The sequence below is a fragment of the Schistocerca piceifrons genome, chromosome 2 (genome assembly GCF_021461385.2).
Source record: "Schistocerca piceifrons isolate TAMUIC-IGC-003096 chromosome 2, iqSchPice1.1, whole genome shotgun sequence".
NCBI lineage: Eukaryota > Metazoa > Arthropoda > Insecta > Orthoptera > Acrididae > Schistocerca > Schistocerca piceifrons.
Genome location: NC_060139.1, coordinates 448,404,001 through 448,417,467, shown reverse-complemented (window position 1 = coordinate 448,417,467; position 13,467 = coordinate 448,404,001). Strand labels below are relative to the sequence as shown.

At 36.0% G+C, this 13,467-nt stretch overlaps 1 protein-coding gene across 1 annotated transcript in view; it reads right to left on the bottom strand.

Moving 5' to 3' along the window:
* Positions 1–350: 350 nt before the first annotated feature.
* Positions 351–13,467, bottom strand: part of LOC124775467 (calpain-1 catalytic subunit-like) — a 152,878-nt gene continuing 139,761 nt past the window's right edge. The window contains exons 10-14 of the mRNA XM_047250299.1: positions 10,711–10,807; positions 10,493–10,620; positions 2,262–2,454; positions 2,021–2,076; positions 351–1,857 (exon numbers count right to left, since the gene is read on the bottom strand). Of these exons, the coding sequence (XP_047106255.1) occupies positions 1,831–1,857; positions 2,021–2,076; positions 2,262–2,454; positions 10,493–10,620; positions 10,711–10,807 (501 nt within the window). The 3' untranslated portion in view covers positions 351–1,830. The remainder of the gene's footprint in view (positions 1,858–2,020; positions 2,077–2,261; positions 2,455–10,492; positions 10,621–10,710; positions 10,808–13,467) is intronic.

The window sequence follows — 13,467 nt, the reverse complement described above, 5'->3', positions numbered from 1 at the left end:
TTGTCCACAGTTTAAGAATATATAGATCAACTACTATTACTTGACAATACTTTCTACCAGAATATGTTGTAACAAACAGTTATTTAATATCATCAATAAACACTTCCGGGCTAAGTTACCGTGGTCGATCTGTAGAACTTCTTCTACAGCAACTTAGCCCGGAAGTGTTTACTGATGAAGACGCTGGCCGTGAAAGCCTACATGGAATGAGTTATTTCATATGTTATATTTTATGTTGGTAACTAAAGGGTAGCATTTCAGGTAACAAGAAAATTCAAGTTCAGATTATAAGGATATTTATTGTAACTTTACTAAACATATTTTAACATGTAACAAATCTCATTAATTTTTGGGCCTGAGACAATTTTCATAATCTCACTAAATGCTTTGTAGTAACAGAATTCACTGTGACTGAAATATGACCACTCTAGTGAACATTACATATGAGAAAAATCATATGTATCAAAATATTTGAACACTGTGAATACATTAACATGATCTTTACATAGAAACATAACAGTACTTCTCTAAATTCAACTTAAGCCTTCTCATAAAATTAGATACTGCACACTGCATGAATCAGTCCTACATTCCTCTGAGGTATTCTGTATTTTCATTTGTTTTCTGCTCATTTTGGGATTTTGTAAACTTGCATGAATAATTATAAGACATTTGAGCCAGTTCACTGAACGGTATCAGCTGTTTATCATGCTCATTCATATATTAGTCAAAGGCAGCTCTGTTGCCTGTGACTGAATCTTTGATTAATCAAAGAAATGCCATGATCACCTCAAATACACTTCGTGTGTTTTTGTAGAACAGTGGCATTTCTGATACGAATGCTGTCAACATTTTTCCTGTCAACTCTGAAGAAGAACTCATTTGAAATAAATTTAATGAGATCCGCTTATGTAAAATATTTTCATTGGCTATTAATTTCATGTAGCTTTTAAAAAGAATTTTTTTCAGATATCACAAATAGAGATTAAAAACCAGGGAATAACACATTTGCTCTAACTGCCAATAAGGATTTCATTTCATGATAAAGATAACTTTACTAAAATATTTCATAATGTATTTGAAATGCATATGATTTCATACAATTCACTTTGAAAGAAGCAAGAACATCACTTCTGACTCTAAAGTCACAAGGGAAAGTAAGTTCCCATACAAGTTGTTAGTGTGTGATGTTATTTATTTATATTACAGATTTATTTTTCCATAAACTGGTTATGCATTCCTTTTTCTTTGCAGCTGGGATGTAGCATTTCCTGCCTTTTGTCTCTAGTAGTGCAAAATTTTGAAAGTTCAAATGGGGACATATTTGTCACCACAACTACAAGCTACATGTTCTTTCTTCTTTTACTTAGAGTTAATTACATTGCTACAATTCATTCATTTGCTCATAACTGATCACATAACTAAAGCAAAACAGAGATGAAACAATACTCACATGGGTTTTATGACCCTCTTTGCATAATTATCTGATGTATTAATGTAGCTCTAAAGAAGATGTATTTCCAGTATCTAAAGGTTTTAGGCACACTGCAATAGTTTGACTGCATTAATAGTAACTAGATCTTCTCAACAAATAATTTGTACATGTTTTTTGTTGACTAGGTACAGATACTTTCTCAGATGAAGACGAGCTATAAAAATATACTATTTTGCAAAATAAAATTATTATATAATTTAATTGTAATTTACATGGTATTTACAACAACAATATATTCAATATATTACATAATTTTGACAATACTTTACATTTTCTTTGGTTTAATGGCTATAATTGGTATACTGTTTTGATTATCGCATCTGATGTCACCAGTGTCAAGAGTAGATTGTCATCAGTATCATCTGTAAAAAGAAAAATCATTGCATTTGTGAGGTCCATGGTGTAGGTGAGTTTCTATTACAACCAGAAAGCAAAAGCATTCTGAAACACTTTGTTCCATACATTCATGTGTGTAAAAAGTAGAAATAATGTTAATACAATGCTTCACAGAAAAAAATAAATTACCTCTTCCAGTGAAATTGGGTTGCCCTTCATTTTTGTATCTAAGCTGTGATACCTTTCTGTAAAAATAGAAAATATATCTTTAAGTATCTGACAATATGATAAGTATTTACATCACAAATAGTCTAAAGCAAATATTTATGATTCTATTTTCAAATGACATACTTTCAGTCACAGGCTCATCAGTTAGTACAAATAAAATGACAAAGAGTTATCTGCATTCATATGTATTAGACATACTAACCATGTGCAAGATGGAGCCGAACCATTGCCATAATAAAACATTCTGATGTTAGTACCCTATTTTTGGCAAATCTCAGCACAAGACATTCAAGCACTTTATTACTTGCAGTGCTTCCAGCTTCCCACAAAAGGGGTCTCAGGTTATAGCTGCTAGTCTTACTATTGTGACCCTTGTCAAACTTCTGGAAAGCTATCTGTGGACAAATAAATGACACTTGTTTTATTAACACATATAAAAAAGTAATTAAAATGAAAAATATGGATTATATTTAAGCCAGTATATACTGTACAGTATTTGTTTGTTGAGAGTTTAAAAGGGAAGCGTAGGCAACAGCTGACTGAAACAAGCAAAAAAGAAATAGAGGATGTGTGGGTAGCTTCGAAAGATGAAATAGTGAAGACAAAGAAATAGGTGAAAAGGAAAGGACTTGGAAACTGCAAGAGGTATTAAGTTTAATTGATGAAAGGAGAAAACATAAAAACAATGCAAATGAAGTAGGCTAAAGGGAAAATAGATGTCTAAAAAGTAGGACTGACAGAAACTGAAAAACAGCAAATCAGGAGTGCCTGGAGAAGTGATGTAAAGCTATAGAAGCATATATGAGTACAGTAACATCATATGTCACTTACTAAAGATATCTATGGAGAATAAGGCTGTAGGAGTATTAACAACAGTTCAGATGGCAAGCTGGTACTAACAAAAGAAATCTGAACAGTGATGATAATATTATAGAGGGGGAAGAGGAAGCAGATGAAAATGAGATGGGTTATGATCCACCAGAAGAAGAATTTGGTAGATCACAGAAAGACCTAAGTCTAAACAAGATACACGGAATAGATAGCTTTCCCTAGAAGTTATTAAGATTTAGGAGAACCAGCATGACAAAAGAATATCAAAGAAGGCAGTTGCTGAGAGGTGCGAGTATAAGCAAACTATTACTTTAACAAGACAAGGTTACTAAATACAAGCACCAATAATCCTCAGGAGAATTGATTGACTGGTAGAAGCTAATCTGAGGGGTAGTCAGTTTGGTTTCCCTGAAATGTAGAAACATGTGAAGCAATACTAATCCTACAATTTATCTTAGAAGATGGAATGAAGAAACATAAACTTACATTTGTCGAATTTGTGGATTTACAACAAGCTTTTGGCATCACTCACTGGAATTATGTAGCTATCAGGGATAAAGCATGTAGAGTGAAAGATTACCTACAACTTTTACAGGAATCAAATTGCAGTTTTAAGCATCAAAAAACGTGAAAGCGAGGCAGTAGTTGAGAATGTGGTGTAACAGAGTTGTACCCTACCCTCATGTTATTCAATACATACACTCAGCAGCAAAAAAGGAAACTTGGAAAGAACATAAAAATTCAGATGGAAGTAATAAAAACATAAAGTTTGCCAATGGCAGCCAAACTTTATCAAGACAGACAAAGGATTTGGAAGATCAGGTGAATGGAATGGATGGTTTCTTAAAAAGAGTTAATAAGATTAATATCAACAAAAGTTAAAAATGGTTAATGGACTTGAATCAAATTAAATAAGGTGTTGGTGAGAAAATTAGATTGGGAAATGGGAGGTTAAAAATAGTACCCAAGTTTTAGTCTACTATTTGGGCAACAAAATAACTGGCAATGGCATGAGTAGAGAGGGTATAAAATGTAGTAGACAGCTAATAGCAAGAAAAGTTTTCATGTAATGGAGGCCTATGTTAACATAAAATATAAATTTAAGTATCAGGAAATCTTTTCTGGAAGTATTTGTTATGAGTGTAGCCTTATATGGAAATAAAATGTCCATGAGAAACACTACAGACAAGAAGACAATAAAAGCTACAGAATAACTGAGAAGATTAGACAAGTGGATCACATAACTAATGACGAAACATTGAGCTGAACTGGGGAGAAAAGAACTTAATTGAATAACATGACTAAAAGGAGGGATAGGTTCATAGGATATATTCCAAGCCATCAGGGTGTAGTCACTTTAGTAATGGAGTATGGAGAGTGAAACTTGTAAAGAAACACCAAGGCTTGCCTGCTTGACTACAATAATGACATTCAAGTGGATGTAAGTCACCGTACTTGTGCAAAGATGGAGAAACTAATATAGGATACACTAATGTGGATAACATGATAAAATTAGTTCAAGACTGAAGACAACAACGTACAGTGTTTCTACAGTATAACTTTCCTTAGAAACACAAATGTAGAAGTTAAATCATAAGCAATAAACTGCAATCACATAATATAATATCACTTCTGCCCTGACAATGACTTGCTGCAATATGTTTAGTTTTGTGGTTTTACATGTAGCATTTTATATAATTATTTTGTTGTTCATATGAGAGTTGCCAAGAAAGTAATGCACAACTTTTTTTTCTCACCCGTAAACAATACCACGAATGTAAATATAAAATATGTATTATTAGAAGTCTCCTGAGGTAGTGTGCTAAGTTTCTGTCACTTCCAACAGACAGCGTAGCTGCAGGACTGTTTGTAAACAGTGTCTGTAGGTGATGTATGTTACGAGCAACATGCCATCATTGAATTTCCACTGCAGAGAAAGAAACTGTGGGGAGTATTCACAAACATGCCATCATTGAATTTCCACTGCAGAGAAAGAAACTGTGGGGAGTATTCACAAACGCTTGTGCAAAGTCTATGGAGCATCTGTTGTTGATGGAAGAGCAGTTAGTTGCTAGGCAGGGAGGTTGAGATCATCAGAAGGTGGTTTGGCAGAGCTCCAGCAGTTAGGGAGACCATCCATGGCTGTCGCACCTGACATGTTGCAGCGAGCTGATGTTGTCATTCATGAGGGCAGACGAATTATGACTTGACAGTTGGCACTGCATCTGTCTGTCATCAAAGGAAGTGTGGATGCAATTATCCGCACTCTTGGATATTCAAAAGTGTGTGCAAGATGGGTTCCGCGGTGTCTAATGATGGATCACAAATCACACAGAAAAACATTTGTTTTGATTTATTGAAACATTTTGAAGCTGAGGGGGAGGCCTTCTCGTTCTGGACTGTGATCAGTAATGAAACCTGGTTTCACCATTTTGAACCCAAAACAAAATGACAGTCAATGGAATGGTGCCACTCCCACTCACCACAGAAGAAAAAATTCAAAGCAACTGCTTCCACTGGTAGGGTTATGATCACTGTGTTCTGGGAATGTGAAAATGTGATTCTCATTTTGATGTGATGCCAAGAGGCAGTACCATTAATTCAGATGCATATGTCGACACATTAACAAAACTCAAGACAAGATTCTGGCAACTTCACTGTCACGACAACCCAGGAGATGTTTCGCTGCATCATGATAATGCTCAGCCCCAAACAAGTCTGAGGACTGCTGAACATATTGCAAAAGTGGATTGGACAATGTTACCCCATCCACCCTACAGCCCTGACCTAGCCTCCTCAGACTTCCACTTGTTTCGACCATTAAAGGATCAAATTCATTGAAGACATTTTGAGGATGATGAGGAGGTGATTCACACAGTGAAGAACTGGCTCCGCCACCTAGACAAGGGTTGGTACTGACATGGCATACATGCCCTACTTTTATGGTGCATTACTTTCTGGGCAACTCTCATATCTTCTGTTATCAAGTAGGTACTCACTTGAGCAAAATGTATCTGTTCTGCATATTTGTAAAAGATTTATTACGTCAACTAGTGAGTGATAAAATATCTGCATAGTCTACATAATTTCAAGAATCTCCTATTATTCAGGGCTACCTTATGTTGAAGCAATAACCAGCAGCCATTTCAGCAGCCCAAAAAGCAATAAAAGCAGTTCAGAAGGGAAGAGGTGCCTGCAGGGCAAGTATAGAGTTCCTGTTTCAGGAAGCTGTAAAAAGCTAAGAGTGATGTCAAATTTGAACAGAATATTATTAAAGAGGGGGGAGACATTATGGAAACAAAGGAATTGATGAAAATTTTACCACATTGTAATTAACTGATATGCAAAATAAAAGATGGTGGTACAGGCTGTTCCTAAGTTTGCATCTGAGATGCTTGGCGTGACTGTCTTAATGCAGGATCATGTGCTGCTGGCAAAGCTCTTGTACAAGAATGGTGACTGTGTGCCAGCAGTAGCTCTGCAGAAGTCCTGGACACTCAAGGGAATGAAAAAAGGTCCTAATGTCTGCCAAGGGTCAGGAGAAAATTATTATGTAATTCAAAAAGATAGATTCTTTTGAAATGCAGTGTGGAAGAGAAAAGAAAACAGGTGATCTGATGTTGGTGGAAGATGTGGTCACAGCATTGCAGGAGGGGTCGAGCAGTGCTGTGCGAACATGCAATGCATGAGGAATTGCCTGAATTTCAGACATACCTCTGATCATAAAATTCTATGAAACATCCTGCATTGCTATCCACATAAAATTATGCATGTTCAGGATTTGCTTCTTGCTGACCTGTGAGTAATACAAATATCTGCACTACAATCCATCTCCAAGGGCATGTCAATACAAGAGTTCTAGAACATGGGCAATGGTATATCCATTTGCACATCAACTGGCGCCACTTCAATCTGCAAAGGTAGCTGTTCAGTGTGGGATGATGGCATCATTTTTTTGAGGTGTGGGATTCTGCAGATTCTGTTACATGTATGATCACCACTAAACATTATGAGAGCCTTTCATGCACCAGCATCATTCCAATCCTTCAGCAGCATGATAGGACCATTTTTACACAAAAGTGTGCTCCTGCACACATTTTGCAACCAGTGAAACAGCTGCTGCTGGGGAGTTTTGGAAATGCTAGAATTATCAGCCACCATTTTTGTACAGCTTGGGCATCCAGACCAGTTGATCTAAATCTGTGGAGCTTTTAATCTGTGAATTTGTTAATCTTTCTCCTCTGAGAAAGAAGTCTTTGCATCATGGATCAGAAAAATGGAAACAGTGAAATCACTAACCAAAAGTGTCCACAAGAAGAAGTCAACATCAGTCAGTGGCAAGATGTGACATTACTGCCTACAGTAATATGATTGTAGGCCCTACATGACACAAAATGCCTTGCTATGAATAGAAAAGGTCTGATCAAGAAAATATAAATAAGAGAGAGAGACAGATCTTGAACAAAATTCTAGAGCTGATCAAAGAAAATAGTGAATTAAGGGGACAACACCACCATGAACTTTATACACGTGTAGAAAATACCTGTATGACTCCTACAAGGTTTAGCAGTTGAATCTTCCATTCAAGGTAGAAAAGGGCCAGCAAGAAATGCGATAATGCTGGAGGATAAGCAAAAACACATTACACTGAAGAATAAAGTCCAGAAGGTCTTGGTTTTCCAAGAAATGACAAACCTACAAACTGGCAAAACATGGACTGAAGCAAAGAAGAAAAAGCACAGAAAAAGAATATGCGAATACTGGAATAAAGTTAAAGCTCAAGTTCAAGGAAAAGGAAAAGTTAATTTGAAATAAATTGGTCCAGAGACAGAAAATAAAAAAAAGAAGAAAAAGAAGGAGAAATTGTTAGATTTGGTAAAAGGTGAAAGTCTCAGAGTTCAAGTTTAAGAATAAAACAAAATGCAAAATACAAATAATGAAACATCACAAATTAATTTTCAGAAAAATATCTAAGGAAAAACAGGAGATCTTTAGGGGAGCACTAAATCCAGTCTTTTCCTTTGTGGGTCTAAGAAATTGAATAATACAGATTTCAAACTACAGGAGGGGACTTTACTGTTATGTTGGAGCTGTAAGTGACAAAATGATACATCAATTACCCCTCTTTTTGGCTGTGTTCCTGCCCACAAGTCACTGACTATAAGAATGAATTCACATGACTTACAGTAGAGCATACAGATTTCAGAATGTACTGAAATTATTTATTTATGAACTGAAATGAAATTATTGAGTTGTGAACTGCAGTACATGTTGTGGTACTTAAATGTAAAGGGGTCTGTATTTTCTGTCATGTTTCATAATGACAATAATTATTGTGAAGATGACATTACAGTTTGTAACCTTTAGCCTGGTTTGATCTTTTTTTATGTTTAATTTACTTATTTGTTTGTTTGTAACTGAGAGTTTAACGAACTGAGCTCAGGTGTTCATAAAAATATAGAATGTATCCCAACTATGGATACACTTTAAAATTGGGCCTTTCTGTATCATATTTCAAAGAATATCAACAAGAGAATATTTTCTAGAGTGCCATACTTAGAGACCCAATGTGATCTCTTACATGTATTTACAGAATTAGTGATAGTGTTAGTTGTATGCCAAAATAATTTGTGCGTAAAACAGGAACAACTGTACACCATGCTTCAGAAGGAATATAAATAAATTGCAGTTCCAGATGAAATTTTGTAACACAGCAAGTGAATATCTTGAATGATACAAGTTACATAGTGTACATTTTTGTAATGAATGGTGATTGGCGTCTGGAGAGTTTTAGGGACACAATGTAATTTATGAATACCGTTTCTCTGAACAGACTGTATGGGTAGGCTGTGGGATATAGCTGTTTCTTGTTAATGCTGGATCCAAAGTCCATCTGTGAGGATGTCAGTGCAGAATAGCATTCATAAATATGACCACTTAACACTGCAAGATTTGTTGTAATTCATTGGCAAGTTATTCGTTTAGCTCACAAAGATATCAAACTCAACATACACTATTGTATGTATATTTTGCTTAATGTCAGACAAATGTTCAAAGTAAAATCAGAGACCACTAATGTAGGCACTGCAGAACTACCACAGTGTTCTGATGTAAGAGAAAATGTTGTGTGAAACTAAAGACACATCTGTGTAATTAGTTAGTAAATGATCTGTTTGAATGATAGTCTTCAATTATCTGTCTCAAATACTCCTCAACAGCAGTAGCAACACACTTAAAATTAATGGTGGGCACATGTAACAATTCCTGAGGATCAAGCACTATAGGTGTGTTCCCCCATGTATCAACAGTATTGCACTGTTAACATTCTCCCATTTTTACAGTGAGACATAATAGGCATTCATGTCGTGGGGGGGAGGGGGGGGGGAGGACTCTCACTACATTTATTAGGCTTGAAAACCATCTCAGGCTTAGTATCAACATGTGAACAGATATTATTTGGCATACAAATTGATATACACCTTTGAAATGAGTCGCTAGAGCAGTAAAATAATATTATAGATGAGTTACAAAGATTTGGTTCCACTGTCTCCATACTCATCTGTATTAATTGTGACAAATCTCTTTATCAAAGAACTTCATGAAAAGTTTTGTTGAATTTTTTGCGGGTCTCAATAAAAGTCTAATCACGCAGATTTTAGTCATGAGCAAAGAAATATCCATTACATTTCTTGCACTTTCATAAGATACATAAATATCTGGTAAGGTGTTCTCTTCTGTACAATGAATCATACTGAGACACTTTAAATATGGTTCTTTTCTAGACATACTAGGATTTCAGCTTCAGTATCTGTAGCATCATGTTAGTGCACATACATATTCATTTATTCATCATTTTATATAAATCCCTCATGAAAGAAAATATTTATGATTGAACCAGTTATTGTCCTGATACTGGTACACATTATCCAAGCAACATGTCACAGCAATCGAAACTTCTTTTCAGGTGAATGCTGTATGGTTTCTTCCCCAGGGGCTCAGTTGATTTCCTCTGACATCTTTGATACTTTGAGCTAATTAATTAACTGGACCAATAAAAAGCCTATTCACCAAACAGTGGCAGGAGAAAACATATAAATATAGTTAAGTAAAAGTACAAGATTTCAGAGGCAGTGGCTCCTTCTTCTGACAGAATCGTTGAATGGGAATGCAGAGAGATGGAGGAAAAGGACTGGCCAGGTTTAGGAAATGGCGAGAGTTACCAGAGGGGCTGAGAAGGAAAGACAGATATGTGACACTAGATATGGTGTTGCTAGTGTGGAACATGTGGGCAAATGGCTCAACTTCCACAATGAACAAATATATTGTGCTCTGCCACAAGAATCAGAAGCTTCTACTTGAATTATACTCACTGCAGTACCCAAAGTGGTAAGGGGTGGTTGTGGCTTATAGCTTAAAATGGACCTACGTCAAGTTCTGCTCCAGTTATACATCACACAAATCAAGCACAGCATTACACACAAAGGCCAGAACCAAGAGATGAAGTACATTAGAATATGAGTGCAAAGGAAAGATGAGAGACATTAGAGTATTACGGAAGATCTTCATTCTGCACTAATAAACAAATATGGTGAAATGCCTTACCCTCCAGAATTGTAGCATGTGCATCAGCACAGGTATATCCAGGAGATTAATACGTCCACTAATATTAGAATCTCTCAACATGATTAAGCTTTTACATAATTCCAGACTAGGTTTTTCTGACAAGTAAGCTGAAATAAAAAAGCACGAAATTGTAAGTACACATTAAAATGGTGTACCCTGTTTTTGATTTTTTTTTTAATTTCTAATATTTGCCTTACCTTTCCAATGGGCTTTCAAAATTTTCTGTAACTGTGAAGCATCTACTTCAGGAGGATACTTAAGCAACAGCTTTGACACCATATTCTTCCCATCAGGCTGAAATAAATGATGGAATTAGTAAAAACAACAGCACTTTAAGACTATTACATTACAAGAATTAACAAGAGCAGGAACAGTAATTTGTGTAGACTGTTGTATGGAAAGAGTTCTCAGAAACAACTAAGAGCTATGCACTATAGAATTATTGCCTAAAGCTCCTGCATTGCAGTGAGGTAAGTTCATTATAAATTAACTGACACAGTCTTATGTCTTATGGTAATTGCAAAGTTTCCAGTCCAGCAACAATTTAATTCATTTTTACTTCTGAAAATCCTATAGAATCTTTCACAAGAGTTTAAAAATTTTACAAAACAGCCAACTTGTTCAGGAACACTGATGCCAAAATTTTCTTTTGCACAAAAGGGAAGTTAGCAAACAATAGAGCTTCTAATATAAAATTGGACATAGTGACAAAGATAAAATACAAAGGTTGCAAAAACTTCCTACCTACTATATTGGGCAGAGAGGTAGGAGCTCAAACACCAGCTTCATAGAACATGTAGCTGAGTTTTATCTAATCCACTTTGATAAGAAAGCAATACATGACCATAGACAAAGTATCTCAAACATTTAGGATCAAAATTATACCAATTGTAGTGGATTCTAAAGTGGGTAATTTAGTATAAGAAACTAAATTTCTATAATAAATGGGTTTTTATTGATGTAAATAGCATACACCATATAGTTACAGCTTCAGCCCATAGCCACTGTTCAACTTGATAAATGCCAGTCTCAGTGCTTTCATTATGACATAATCCAGTGCCGGAACTGAACTTGGAGTTCAAAATTAATTGCGCGCTTTTCTTACACACATGGTTTACAGTGAGAGTGTGACTGCTTCTCTAACATTACTCTCCACACAGTGTTCTTCAAAATGCACATTTCATGGGCAGTTTCAGGGGTACTCATATTTTAATCTTATCCCACAAGATCCTACATCATCTCAAACTCCACTGAATGAACAATTCTTTGCCAAGAACCCTGGCCAGCTTTACATAGCTTGAACAAGCTATGTTCTCATAAGTTTCTATTCAAAGCAATTTTTTTTTCCAATTCAGATAACACATTGACATAAAACTTTTGTTGGTTTAGTTGTTCAGCTTTTCAAGCACCACACCCTGCTGCATTATACTAATGGCATGACTGAAGATTTCAGTCAGGAGAAGTAATCCATCTTTTGCAACCAGTTATGGTAACAGTGGTAAACTCCACCATAGACACACAACATACAATTGCATATTGTTTTCCAAGGTGACATCATCAATGATGGTATGGGAGGAAGTTGTTTGTTGTGAAACATGAACTATTTACATAAATATGTCTCATAGACATTTAATACATTATAGTTATTTCCAGCCTTTCAAGCCCTAACCCAATATATGCAGTTTTGGATCCTCTGCTGTCTGTATAATTTTCAGTGTAAATGTTTTGGCAATTCTATACACTGCTCTGAATGTTTAGTAAACGAGTGAGATGAGAATCTTGGAAAATATGTAAATCATGGGGAGAACAGGAAAGCATACTGATGCTTTTAAAACACTGAAAATTTATTTTCACTTGAAAACATTTTAGACCATGTATTGTGTACTTCAGCATTAAAATCTGGTCATCTATTTGGTAGTTGTTACAGTGGATCAGGCTCATCACTTAAAGACTGCATATTCGATTTTGTAAGAAACAGTACATAATCTAATGAAAAACTTAGCTTCAGAATCTGCATATTTATAAAAAGTCGTTACCTTCAGTGAATTTGTAGCTCATTAGAAAGATTACCAGATGGAATATTCTCAATGCACTTTAAATCTTCTCAGACTTATTGTGGTAAGATATAATCCAAGCATGAAATACATTTCGCAAGAGAGTTAAAGGGTACACTTTTTTGGAACTCCATCATTTTCCCCCATTGTGATGCAGAAGTTTGAACTTTTGCTCAAAGATGCCTATAAAGGAGCAAAAGTGTGGTCCCCTGTAATGTCACCTTTGAGTTCAGCAATGCTTCAAACAGCAAGGTGTCAACAGATTAACAGATTGGGAAACAAAAGCGGGAAGTTCATGTCGGCTGTAAGGTGTATTAATGATGTCACACTAGACTAAATTTCATCACAATTCTGCCCAACACTACTGTGGATGTGTCATACACAGGGAAGCTTGTCACCCTCTCCTCCCCCCCCCCCCCCCCCCCCCAACGCCGACATCTCCTGTGTTTTCTTGATGCCCACGTGATGGAGGTCAGAACCATGATGCCCAGTGTTGTAACCATGTGGTTTTTTTATGGGTGGACAAGGAAGGCTTTTCAGACACACCATGACTCAGAACACACAAAAAGAGCTCAGGAGATGGCATAAAGGAATGAAAATACCCCATTCCTTAGGATCTTCATTTATACTCTTTTTGCAGTCAAAAGTGACAGTTTGCAGTGAAATAAACAACAGAATAACATTCTGGACAGCTTTTGATATTACTGACTCCCATCTGATGATTTAACCCTTCTCTAAAGGTGTGGTCCAGTTGCAACCCACCTGAACTTGATCTGACCCCTCTGGAGTGTAGCACGATCACAGTTTTTTTCATCTGTGCAGCTTTGTTGAGCATTCTGAAAATGTTTGTGTACCACAACAATCATGCATTGATTTCTAGCACAGGCAACCTATCAACAG